At 41.1% G+C, this 13,131-nt stretch overlaps 1 protein-coding gene across 2 annotated transcripts in view; it reads left to right on the top strand.

The window, feature by feature from the left end:
- GSK3B (glycogen synthase kinase 3 beta) overlaps positions 1 to 13,131 on the top strand; it is a gene marked incomplete at both ends in the record, with an annotated part of 137,691 nt that overhangs the window by 50,405 nt on the left and 74,155 nt on the right. For both annotated transcript variants that reach the window (XM_079549577.1, XM_079549576.1), the window contains one exon: positions 2,255 to 2,448. In XM_079549577.1, the coding sequence (XP_079405703.1) occupies positions 2,255 to 2,448 (194 nt within the window). The remainder of the gene's footprint in view (positions 1 to 2,254; positions 2,449 to 13,131) is intronic.

The raw sequence follows: 13,131 nt of genomic DNA, 5'->3' as shown, positions 1-13,131 counted from the left end.
GAGGTTCAACACAGCCAAGTGCAAGGTTTTGCACTTTGGCCATAGGAATCCCAGGCATCCATACAGACTGAAATGGAAGGAGCCATTCTGGAGAGCAGCCCTGCAGAGAAGGACCTGGGGGTCTTGATGGATGAAAAGCTTAACGTGAGCCAGCAGTGTGCTCTTGCATCTCAGAAAGCAAATGGGCTCCATCAGAAGAGGGGTGGCCAGCAGGGAGAAGAAGGTGATTGTCCCTCTCTACTCTGCTCTTGTGAGGCCCCATCTGGATTATTGCGTCCAGGTCTGGAGCCCCCAGTACAAGAAAGACAGAGAGCCCTTCAGTACCTAAAGGGAGCCTACAAACAGGAGGGGAATCAACTCTTTGAAAGGGTAGATAACAGCAGGATATGGGGAAATGGTTTTAAGTTGAGGGAGGGGAGATTTAGGTTGGAGTCAGGGGAAAGTTCTTTACCAAGAGAGTGGTGAGGTGCTGGAACAGGCTGCCCGGAGAGGTTGTGGATGCCCCATCCCTGGAGGTTTTCAAGGCCAGATTGGATGGGGCCCTGGGCAGCCTGGTCTAGTATTAAAAGGGGAGGTTGGGGGCCCTGCATGTGGTGGGGGGATTGGAGATTCGTAATCCTCAAGGTCCCTTCCAACCCTGGCCATTCTGTGATTCTGTGATTTGAGTGTACCGTGGGGTTCAAGATAAAATGATATATTTACAGGGTTTCTGCAGATTCTTTCAGCAGCCTTGCAGGATTCTCCAATTTTGGACAATTTTTTAGATAAGTTCTGTGTAGCATTGTGAAATGGGTCGTCTTTTGGTGGTCGCTCAGTATTGAAAGCGTGTGACATGTTGACAGAATACTGTTAGGAAGCCTTGGATGCAGTTCAGCTGGGGCAAATGCGGACCCTGGTCATGATGAGAAGAGCCAGGTGCAAGATGGAAGGGGACAGTGATTGGCAGGCAGTGGTTCTGCTCAGAAGGGTTTGGCACCCAAACAGGCTGTGAGTCAGCCAGATTCTCACATTGCAAAAGCTGCAAACGCTGTGCTGGGCTGCACAAACAAGTGTGTTGCAAGTTGGGTACAAGGAGCTGCTAGCATGCTGGGCAGAGCTCAGGTAAGCTTAAGCTGGAGTGTCTGCTTTTGGGTATCATACCTGAGAGACATCAGCAGTGGTGGGACAGGTCCCCAAAAGGAAAGTAGCATATTCATGGTGGTAGTGTCCTTTGCAACAGTCCTTCGTGTGTTGCAAGTGGAGTGGGAGGAGGGCAGATGGGAGGGGATTGCATGTTGTTTTCCGTGCCTATGGGGAGTCAAGCTAGTGACATGCCAAACTGCAGTAAAGGTGATCTGAGTTACGTATTAGAAGAATCTTTCTTGATGCGTGAGTAGTGAAGGACTGGAAGGGAGCTTACTTGGTAAGCAGGTGATGGGCATTTTGACTCTCGCTCACGTAGTGTTGATGAGTGGTTGCTGTTGAACAGCAGATTCCTTCTGGCTTTTCTTGCAGCCTGATTTGATAATGCAACCCGAACCATCATAACTTAAGGACAGCAAATCCTGATGTGTACTTGCAGGATGACCTAAAACTTTGGTCCTTTTAGAAGCAAAATCAGATTTTGAACTTGAGGAAGCACACTGGTAATAAATGGCTCTCATTGTAGGTGATAATGGTTTTGTCTTTTTATGGGGAAGCAGCTGAGTTACTCAAGAGTGGCTGGTTGCTGACAGCTGAAATCCACAGCTGCTGCATCTGCACTGAAGCACATGCAGCTACTTTGGATCCTGAGTGCATGTTCCTGTCTGTGCTCTGCTGCACAGCATGAAAGCAAAATACTTTGTCATGCTGCTGTTGTTTTTTATTGCCGGATATATACCAGTATATCTGCAGGCTGCTCTACTGACAGCTTTCTTTCTTTCCCTTACAGGAGAGTATAAGGAAGTACGAGTGACACTGTTTAATGCCTCTTGTCTTAACATGATGCAGAAATAAGTACTGTTCTGGTCATACAGCAGATTTTATTGCTGAGTTATTTACATCTGGAAGGGAATATTTCTTTTTATGATCAAGTTGAAACCTTGTCAGCACTAAATGGCGTCAGTAATAAAACATGCTCGGTGGCTTTTCTGCCTTTTGACAGTTAAGTTTTTCTTCCTCTGTTACATTAAAACATATACTAATGTAAGCCCTCACCCTTTTCTGTTTCATTCTTTTTGGTGATCTTGCTTATGAGCATATTGTGATTATTCTTCTCTCTCTTGTTTCCCAGGAGACAAAGATGGCAGCAAGGTGACTACAGTAGTGGCAACTCCTGGACAAGGTCCAGACCGACCGCAAGAAGTTAGCTACACAGACACCAAGGTGATTGGAAATGGATCTTTTGGTGTTGTGTATCAAGCCAAACTCTGTGATTCAGGAGAGCTTGTGGCCATTAAGAAAGTCCTGCAGGATAAAAGATTTAAGGTAAGAGTATGCACAGCTTCAGAATATTCTTTGTGAATGTTGTCTTGTTTTCCATTTTTTTTTTATGGCAGTCTTTTTTATTCAGTTTTTTTTTTTTCATTTGTCTTCATTAGAGCATGTAAACAAAAAAATCCAAGACTAAAGATTAAACAGATGCTTTTTGATAAAGGAGTATAGTTAAACTTGAAGTGAGTCACTGCTGTTACTTCTTGCAATAGTGCAAAACAGGAAGTTAAAAACCCTGATTTTCCTGATTTGATGTTGTAGTGCTTTTCCCTGATTGCAGACTTGATTCTTGAGACAGTGAACCAGGGTAACAAGGGAGAAGTTTGTGTTGTACTTACTTTTTTCTAGCACAGATTCTTCTCTGTAGTCATTAGCAATTAAGCTGCTGTAAGGATAGGTGCCTTTGGGCTTTGTTCTTGGGCGTTTCCACCTATAAAGTAGAAGGCTACGCTTGAATAAATCAGAAAGTCCCCAGGCCAAGCAAGAAGGTAACAAGTAGTGAGCCTAGGGCAGTTTGGACTGAAGGAGGGTTACTTCCCTTCATTATCTGATTCATAAATGTGATCTATTCTGACTGTTCGAAGACTAGGGAATTTTTATTCTAAACAGTAATTAGCCTTCCAAGAAGTCTATCTCTGTGTGATACTTAAACTAAATTAAGGACCATTAGCAACCTCATCACTGCTGGTACCTGCCCCTGCTAAGTACTTGGTGTACTTGACTGCTTTCTCTTGTAGTTAAGGGAGCTGCAGATGAGCTCATTCAAGGGTGAATGGTGGCAAAGGTAACTGATTCTACCGTCTAAAATGTGGGTTTCAGCATCTGCAGATGAAACCTTCAACTTTCATGACTACAGAAGTGTATGGACAGTTTGTAGAGGAGACATTAAGGGTAATCTTGTTGGCACAAGCTAGATGCAAAAGTTTCTGAGCTTAAAGAGAGGAATTTGAAGCATATTAAAGGAAAACTGACGATTTGAAACTCTTTTGAAAAAAGTTTTAGAAATACTTCAGATGCCTGGTGGATGATGTTTTCACCATCTCCTTTGCAGTTCTCATTTTTTTCAGTAACAGTTCATGCCTAGCTAGCTTCACTGATTGTGTTTGTAATTTGTGTCCTGTTTTAGTGGGAAAACAATCCTTTTGAAGTAATTTGACATTGTTAGAGTATGCCTTTTCTTTGAGTCTTGAAATTGATGTTATCATCGACACAGTTATCACCATATCACAGAGATAACAGCTAAAGAGTGAAAAGGAAAGAAGTTTTTAAATTATACTAATAGCGCAGCATTGTTTGACTTCTAATTGAAGGAGGTATTTAAAGTTCTTACGTTCTTTTATTTGTCAGATTTATTTCTGGCTTGTATTATGTATTATTGAAGGCAGTTAGAACTGGAGAGGCAGTATGGTGTGGTAAGAAAGGGAGAGGTTGGAGAATAACAGAAGCTCCATATCTAGTCATTCCTAGAAGAGTTATTTGATCCTTTCTGCTTATATAGTTTTAGGTGAAAGGCTAGTAAGTTTCCCTTGTCATGTGATGCTTGGTGGATATCATAAAATTGTAGAATCACTAAGGTTGGAAAAGACCCTGATTATCTAGTCCAGCTGTCCACCCATCATGAATATTGCTCTCCAAATTGTGTCCCTTAGTACCACATCTACATGTCTTGAACACCTCCAAGTTCTTTGCCTAGTGATACCTCCCTGACCAGCCTTTTCCAGTGCTTGACCATTCTCTTCTGAGAAGAATTTTTTCTAACATCTATCTTGAACCTCCCTTAGTGCACTTTGAGGCCATTCTCTCCCACCCTATCACTAGTTACCTGGGAAGAGAGGGCAACCCTCACCTTGCTACAACCTACTTTCAGGTGGTTGTAGAGTGTGATAAGGTCTCCCCTGGGTCTCCTCCAGACTATACAATCCCAGCTCCCTCAGCTGCTCCACATAAGACTTGCGCTTCAGACTCCTCACCAGCTTCATGCCCTTCTCTGGGCACGCTACAGGGCCTCAATGTCTCTATTGGCCTAAAACTTAACACAGTACAGTGTGACCTCACCAGAGCTGAGTCTGTGGGGACAATCACCTCGCTTGTCCTTCTGGCTACATTATTTCTAATACATCAGTACATACAGACAGGATGCCATTGGCTTTCTTGACCACCTGGGCACACTGTTGACTCATATTCAGCCAACCGTTGATAAACATCCCCATATCCTTTTCCTCTGCACTGCTTTCCAGCCACTCTGTCCTAAGCATGTAGTGCTGGCACAAGGTTGTTGTGACCAAAGTGCAGGACCCAGCACTTGGTCTTGTTTGCCCAGAGAGGCTGTGGATGCCCTGTCTTTGGGGTGTTCAAGGCCAGTTTGGATGGGACCCTAGGCAACCTGATCTAGTACTTGATCTGGCAGTTGGCAGCCCTGCCTGCGGCAGGGGGTTGGAACCTGATGATCCTTGCGGTCCCTTCTAATCCAAGCCATTCTACGATTCTGTGGACTTCATGCCATTGGCCTCAACCCATCGATGCAGTCTGTCCCGATCCCTTTGTAGGACCTTCCTTTTTTGAGGCAGACGAACACCTCTCCCCAACTTGCTGTCATCTGCAAACTTACTGGGCATTCAGTCAGATTCCTCATGCACATCATCAATAAAGATGTTAAGGACTGACTCTGTTACTGACCTCTGCAGAACACCACTCGTGACCGGTCTCCAGCTGGATTTAACTTCATTCGCTACTGTATCAGCTCGTGCTTTGAACCAAATGTATTGCTTTTTTGAATCCCATGACTTTGAGATGATGTTGTCAAAATGACAGTTTGCCCGAGTGTTTTAGTTTTTGTCCATCAGATACTGATAGTTTTGTGAGTTCTTTATTTTTTTTGTTTAAATAATTCTGTATTGGGTATCTAATTAAAATGAATGCCTTCGATTATTTTTCTTCAAGTATTTGATCAGTGGCATCTTGTTATCTGACTGTACGTCTTTCTTGGTGTGCTTCTTTAAGCCATTAAGAAAAAAGAAGGCTTGTTTTCAGTATTATTCCTCTTTTTATTTAAGGGAGAAAAAAAGCTAAAAATCTCATTGTGGTTTTTGCACCTTGAACTCTGAACTAATTGCCCCTCTGTAAGAGACGTGAGCAGAGAATGTCCAGTGCCTCTCAACCAGGTGGAATTAATATTAGGTATATGAGTAGATTCACAAGTTTATAGCATTAATTAAAAAAAAAAAAACAACAAACAACAAAAAAGGTGTTCTTATTAATCTGCATAAGTCACATCTCCAATAATACCTGTTAAACAGTGTATGTTCTTATTCCCCAAACTTGTAAGCGAGCCACAGATCACCTGTCTTTGTCTTCAGCTCATTGTTTTATCCTGTAATTCATAATAGTAGCCCTCCCCTTCTTTTTACATTTTGATCTGGAGGTGTATGTTCTGAAGTCTGAAGGTGTACATTCCTGAGGCTGGGAGAAAACTTCTGCTTGGACAGATTTGGAAGGTGGAAATAAGCTTTCTTATATCAAGAATAGTTTACAATTACTTCAGAGTGTGGTATTCTTCGGGAACATCTGATCTAGGTTGTAAATGCTGGACTGAGTATTTTATTAGGGGACTTGGAGTGCCCGTTGCCTGTACAGTTTGGTTGCAGTTCAGAAGCAGACCTGCTCTTCTGTTCAGATAGCTTGCTTGTGAAGTGCACAGCAGCTGGGCTCTTGCTGCCCTAGGCATGTCTGCTGGATGGCAATCTCAGCTGTGGTGACTAGAATTCCCACTTCTCTATCATGAACACACACTCTTGCTTTTATACTAGTGAGGGGAAACCCCACCATCGATAGCAAAGCATGGTGGAAGTGCTTGCCTGTTTTAAATGAGCTTTCTCACCTTTTCGGGGAAGATAGGAGTGCTTCAGCTTATGTGATGGTATGGATAGTTTGCAATGCTGCTACCTCTTTCTACTCCTTGTTGCAGTTCAGTTGGTACTTCAGCTGTGGCACTGCAGTTCTAGCTTGGCTGTGTTTTAAACGGGGTCTCTGAAGTACTCTGAGTTCTAAAATGGTGTGTGCTGGAATTCATTGTAACATAGAGCAAAACAGTAGATACACAGAACAGACTGAAAGGAACAGCTTGAATAAATATTTATTTTTAATTTTAGTGTGCAGTTCACGTGCCTTCATTAAGCTAGATTTCCATGTTGGGCATGGGAACTTAAGTAATGTCGTTTTGCACAATAATATGATACTTAGGTGAGTGGTTCACAAATGATATGCTATTTGTCACTTATGTACAAGACCACTGAGGTCATCTGTAGTCAATGTGGAGAATCAGAACTTCTAAGTAATAGACATTTCTGTTTGAAGAATGGCACGAGACAGCTTTAACAAGGTTTTGGAGCTAAAACCTATTGGAATTAGCTGAATTTCCTGAGGGCTATGTCCTACCCTTCCTAGATCAATACTGTGCTTCTGCTTCTATTCTGCAGATGTGTAAGAAGAGGTACTCAAACGCAACATTGGTAAAGAAAGATGCAGTAAAATTATTTATAATCTCTTCAAGTATTTCGATCCATATTTCAGTGCAGGCCCTTAACTGCCAATACTCTCATTGTGATGCTTGGGAAAAAATTCTGGTAGCATAGATCTTCTTGCCCTGTTTTTGTTGATATGCTCTTCGGAATATTTTTCAGATTGGAGAGCAACATGGCTGACTCTTAATTCTGCAAAAAGCAGTAGTAAGGCGGCAGGTCTTAGCACACATAGGAAGTTCTTAGTCTGATTGTTTCTGTGACTCATGTTTAAGAAATCCTGTTGGAATGGACGCATGAATTGCTGAAAATATCTCTTGACTGACTGAGAATAAATACCTGAACTCTGCATATCTAGTACTTAATGCTTTTGCTTTAGTCTACTGGGCTGTTGCCATCAAAATGATCAAGCTCTTAATTGTGCACCTTCTCAGTTGATCTAGAATTGGGCATCACATATTCTGGACATTGGTCCAAAGTCTGCAGTAAGAGAGAAGCAGATTCTATGTGGGAATCACTTGTGCAGTGCAGCCCTTCAAGTTATTCAAGGACTGCTTTGGTTTAGCTCTCAAACTGCATATGCCGTGGTTCAGTTGCCTGAAGTTCTCAAGTAGACACGCAGATCTTCCAGAGCTTGAGAGATTGTCAAAGTAGATCCCTGATAGTCCATTAACATCAAATCAGTGTGGCTAAAGCTGAGGCCACTGAATAGAGCAAGCAGAGAACTTTCTTCCATTTAGACATATACATTGTGACCAGTTATGGGATTATTATTATGTCTTAATGTATAAAAAATTCAGCGTTAACCTGTGCTTTAGAAACTTACAAAGCAGCAGGATGGAAAATAAGTATATGTTGAGGTTCTGCTTTCTCTCTTTCTCTCCTGGATGTGTGTACTTTGGGAAGCTGTTTGGGGTGCTTCTGAAAGAAAGCCATTTTAATTTCTGTTCTGGCTTCAGATATATCAAGCTTCTATGTATAAGAAGAGCCTTTTTCAAATTAGTTCACATCCACTGTTTGGGTTAGCTTAATTACAGTAACTTTGAGTATAGCATCTCACGTGAAAAACATAAAACTACAAGGAAGAGTTCCCATTTAAAAATGATGATGTGTTCAAGTTCTTAAGTTATGTTAACTTTCGAAGAGACCATTCTGTTCAAAACATTGAAAAATCTAAAGCTGACTGAGTTATTTAGTAGATTTTGTGTGTTTGCTTGTGGTCAAACATGTCATTCTCTAGATGTGCACATATGGAAAATGTGAACCTGTTGACTAATGAGATTTGTATTTTTGGCTCTGAAAATCTCAGTGGTTAACAGATCACTCAAATTCACATCAGGCTTACTTGGTTCCACTCCTGGCTGCTCCTCGTGGCCCATTTCTTGGCTCCCTGTTATCCTTGGCTACTTACAACAGAAGAAATAGCAGATATGTATAGGAAAATATGCTGTGTTTTCTGAGGGCTTCACTCTACCGAGGTGGCTGTTAGCGTAGTTGATTTTGCTTGATGGGTACACAGTACTCTGAGTTAAAGCAAGCATTTTCTGTGGTCTGTAAGCTCAGGCTGCAGATAGTCCTGCCTACAGACTGACAAACAAGGGTTTGACAGATAGCCCCTTGATACTCGTTGGGAAGGAAACCCAGCAGAAAAGCTTTTGAGGAAGAGTTATCATGGTCTCTTCAATGCTGGCTTAGTTTTCCTTTGTCAGGTTCAGTGAGGATGTATGAAGTATCTTCATTTCTTGCTATTTTAGCATCTTGCTAAAATCCATCTTGCAGACTCATATTCCTGTGTATTACAGCCTTGCCATGAGAACATTCATTGTACAGATGAAGGGAAGCCATCCTCCCTGTTGCAAAGTTGAGGTGCCTACCACATGGAACTCTGTCTCACTGTATATGCCTGTATATATCTGCATATGCCTGAGCTGCCAGTCTTTCAGGCACTTGATGTCGAGGAAGGACATTATGGCCTTTTACAGAAAGAATCGGGAGATAATCACACAGGTTTAGAATAAACACTGTCTTTGTCTTCAGGCAGTGCTTTGGGTCTGAAATTAAGAGTAAAATGCAATGTAGAGGTTAGACCTGCTCTGTTGTATTGATGATTCTCTTTCTTCGTGGCCTTGTGTCATATGCCTAGGTGTCCACAAACGACAGAACTTCTTATTGTTAATTTAATGTGTATATGAGCTAGTCTAGCTCTCTCATATCACTTTCTGAAGACTGATGAACATTCAAATAATAAACTGGAGGCCTTCTCTCAAAATAATGTTTTCTTAATTTGTTCTGTCTCATTTCCAAGGACTTCCCAGTTTGAACTGGAAGCATCCGTGGGATGAAAAGTCACAAAGGATAGATGTGATGATGAGAGATAATAACGTTTAAACACCTCTCTTCTGAGTCTTTGAGGACTTTCACATCTTAGCTACTTTGAAGATCTGAGGGCTAATGAATCACTGTTCATAAGACTATTACAGAGGTGGCACTTTTAGAAGGATGCCTTAATTTTATTGTTAAATAACTAGAAGGAGCACCTTGAACAACAGTTCTCTCTTTTGACTACTTCAATGTGATGCATTATGTTTGTAATGCAAGGGGAGAAGAAAGCTGCTAATATTTTCCTGTGAAAATAGTCAATAGACTATTAGTATTAATAAATTCTGTAAAACAAGCAGAAGGAAGATAATTCAGCTTGACTGGAAGCCTTTTCAAAACTATCCCTTCCTATTTCTATGTGAAGAGTTGCTGTCCTCTTTAAAACTAGGGCCATCAGACACGATTTGCAGTATCAGAGGCGCTTGGGTGCGTGCACGTTCAGGATTTTTTTCCATGTTCTGACGAGCTCAAGGGCTGTGTTCTGTTTGAGAGGCTTTCTTCAAATCTGTACTTTAATTGTTATATGGAGGCCAAAATTGTAGCTGTGATCTAGCTTAGTTTAGCCTGATTAGCAGTGATGTCTACCAAGATAATAGCATTTCTTACAGCACTATTTGATCTGTCTCTTGGAAGCTGGCTTATCTGAGCCAATTCTGTCATTTGGCTGTTACTGTGGTTGCATTGCTTTCTTGTTTTCAGTGCACTGAAAAGTCTGGATAGCTATCTAAATCCTCACTCCAAACCTTGTATTTGATTCAGTTTTCTAATTTGCACAAGAACTGAGTCTGTGTACCCTTGATTTGGCAGGTTTTGAAGCATGTAAGTGTACTGTTCGGTGTGCCAATCCCTGGGCATACTCCTGAGCCCTGAGAGGGCTAAGAAATGTCTTCTTCAGTTGATCCTATTGTGTCTGTGTTGACTTTGTAGTTATGTTAGAACTGTTTCTACAGGTGTTTTTTCATCTTCTAGATGAATTGGGTGCAAAGTGGTTGTCAAGGCAAAATAAATCACTTTGGCACATAGAGACAAATCGGTGTTCTATTATAGGCGCTGATTTCACTTTTCTTCCTTAGCTGTGTGGTAGGACTGAAACTATTGGTTTGAGGATGCACACCTGTCCTTTGTGTATCCACTGACTCAAAAAAGGAACCTATAGAGGTATTGGCTTTTGGTTGGTTTTTTTTTTTTTTTTTTTTTTTGTATAGTCTTTTGCCTCAGCAGCCCAAATGGTTTATGTAGCTGCTGTGGTAATGATTATGGTTTGGTTTTTTTGTTGTCTCACATCTACCAAAGGAGGTAAGTCTGTAAGTCTGTTGTTGATGAGAAATTATATATTCCATGAAATATGTGTCTGTTCTGTAAAATAAATACATATCCCATGAAATGATACATATTCTTTGAAGCGCGTATATATAATACACACATACACATATGTGTATTTAAAATTCATATATGCACACACATATATATATTCATATATAAAATCCCAAATTAAGCTGAAGACTGCTTTGAGACAGGTTAAAAAAAAACCCAAAAACTAAAGTGGTTGCAATGCTATTCTGAAATCATGAGACCGAGAGTGGAGATTAAAGTTTAGAAGAATTCCACACGCATTAAGGTATGGAAATGTGTACTTTCAGGAACAGAAGTAGCTGCAACTCTGCCACATACTGACAGCATACTGTAGCTATTTGACTGCCGTTTAAGGTGCTTCAAAATGCCTGATGCTGCTCACATTAAATTTCATTTTGCAAGACACTTTCCTTTGTCCTTTCCAGCTATGCAGTTTAAGAGCCTGAGAAGGAATGATATTGAAAAAACAAAACTCTGCATGTAGTAGGGATAAGCTGTTCTTCATTCCTACTTGTAAAATCCTGCAGGTGTTTTTTCTGGGTCACACCTGGGAGGGGGCCTTGCACATAGCACATGTTCCTAGGTCCATGTAGCCCCAGTGAAAGGTGACTTGAAAACTTCCTAGGTTTTAGTGCTGGGCTGATGTTCAAAAGCAGTTGTAAAATATGCACGTCCTCTGTATTTTTATGGAAAAGGTCTTTGATAGCCTTCAGAACTACTGTCGTGAGTGCCTTCTGGGGCTCAGCAATTTGTTGATTCATTGCTGCTTAAGGTCATATATAAATTCTAAGCTAATTTTTTTTCCATCTTGTAGTTCTGGTTAAGACAATGAGGCAGAGAGCAGGCACACCTAATGCTCTTGAGAGCTGGCTAGCACTGCTGTTGTACTGAGCTCAGGTATTGAAGTGGATATGGGTTGGAAATGGCATCCTGCTGGGAACCTTCTACACCTGTCTCCCAGTTGAGAAGAAAAGCATTTTGCAGTATATAAATAGAGGATTAGCTGATCTTTGTAGAGATCAAAATGGTGCTTTAGAGACAGCTTAGAAGTTTGGTGCTTGCAGTTACTTCAAGGCTTTTTGCTGTACCATTGTGTGTTCTGTGTTAGAAGTGCACAGCATGAGATTGCCTGCCCACAGCAGACTTAGCTGAAGCACTTTTATATTTAGCAGCATTATGTACCCGTGCCTCTCACTTGCTGACTTTCTCTCTTATTTGATTAAATTATGTTTGATGCCGCATGCCTTTCTTAAGGTGTGATTGGAGTATGCTGTCAAATGATTTGTCTTCATTTTTTGCCATTTTTAACTGAAAAATATTTGGCTGATATCTTAGGCTACAAGAAATGCATGTCCCTTTTGAATCCAGTACTTGCTCATTCAGGTATTCTACTGTGATAACTGTACACTCTGGAGGATCCAAAAGTGGTAGCTAATGAAATGTAAGGGACAGGAAGAGTGGAACAGACCCACCTGCTGCTCAGTAGAGGTTTCCCAGAGCAAGGCCAGGAGAGGGATCTGCTCAAGGATGGTGCTTGCAGACCTGAGCTGTGCCCTCCAGTGCTGTCTGCTAGCTCAGCCTACTCAGCTTCATTTAAAACCTTGTAAATAAGCTGGCTTTATCCCTGGCTTCCTCCTTGAAGAGGAATACCTCAAGTTCAGCAAGCACAATGAGGAAGGCTGCAGGAAATGTGGAAATCAGAATAATTTTTGATTTGCTGCATTGTTTTCTTGAGTAGATCTGACACTTTCAAACCAACTGGTGTGCTCCTAGGAAGCTTTCAGAGCTTGAGGAGTTGTGCAGCTGGTGATTCCCTTGCTACAGAAGGCAATATGCAGTGCCTGCTTCTGCTCTGAAAAGTAGTACAGAGATGTGAGAAAATAATGAAAGCAAGCTATTTTTTGTTAAGCCTCTGTAGCATAGAGAAAAGGGCCTTTGGTCTCTGTAGGGCATATTCTGGAATTAGCAGCGGTGCTGGTTTTTCCTGTGGTTTGGATGCTTCCTGTTCCTAGGTTAATGAACTGACGATGAGATGCAAGTGCCAGAATTGTTTTTAGACTGCACCATACAAGGAATCACTTCTCTGTTATTTCATGTTGCACTTAAAAAAAAAAAAAAAAAAAAAAAAAAAAAAATTTGAGAAAAGTGTTTGGTTTTGTGTCCTTCTGAGTTCATTCCCTTGTGTTTTTATTTTAATTTGCACTACGCAGTGAAGTTTGGCAAGACTAGATTTGAGGATGAGAGAAACAGTGAGGTTTTGTTGGATGGACTTAACTTCTATATGATCTTCTGCAGGAAGTTAAACTGAATCTGAATTTTATTTGAGTAACTTCATGAGAGTTGTATCATGTAATAATGCCTGAAAAAAGAAATATTACGGAAAGATGATGAGACATGTACTCCACTAAGGAAAATATTGTTTATGGTG

This window comes from Tetrao urogallus, assembly GCF_951394365.1.
Source record: "Tetrao urogallus genome assembly, chromosome: 1".
NCBI lineage: Eukaryota > Metazoa > Chordata > Aves > Galliformes > Phasianidae > Tetrao > Tetrao urogallus.
This window is presented reverse-complemented; position numbering and strand designations above follow the sequence as displayed.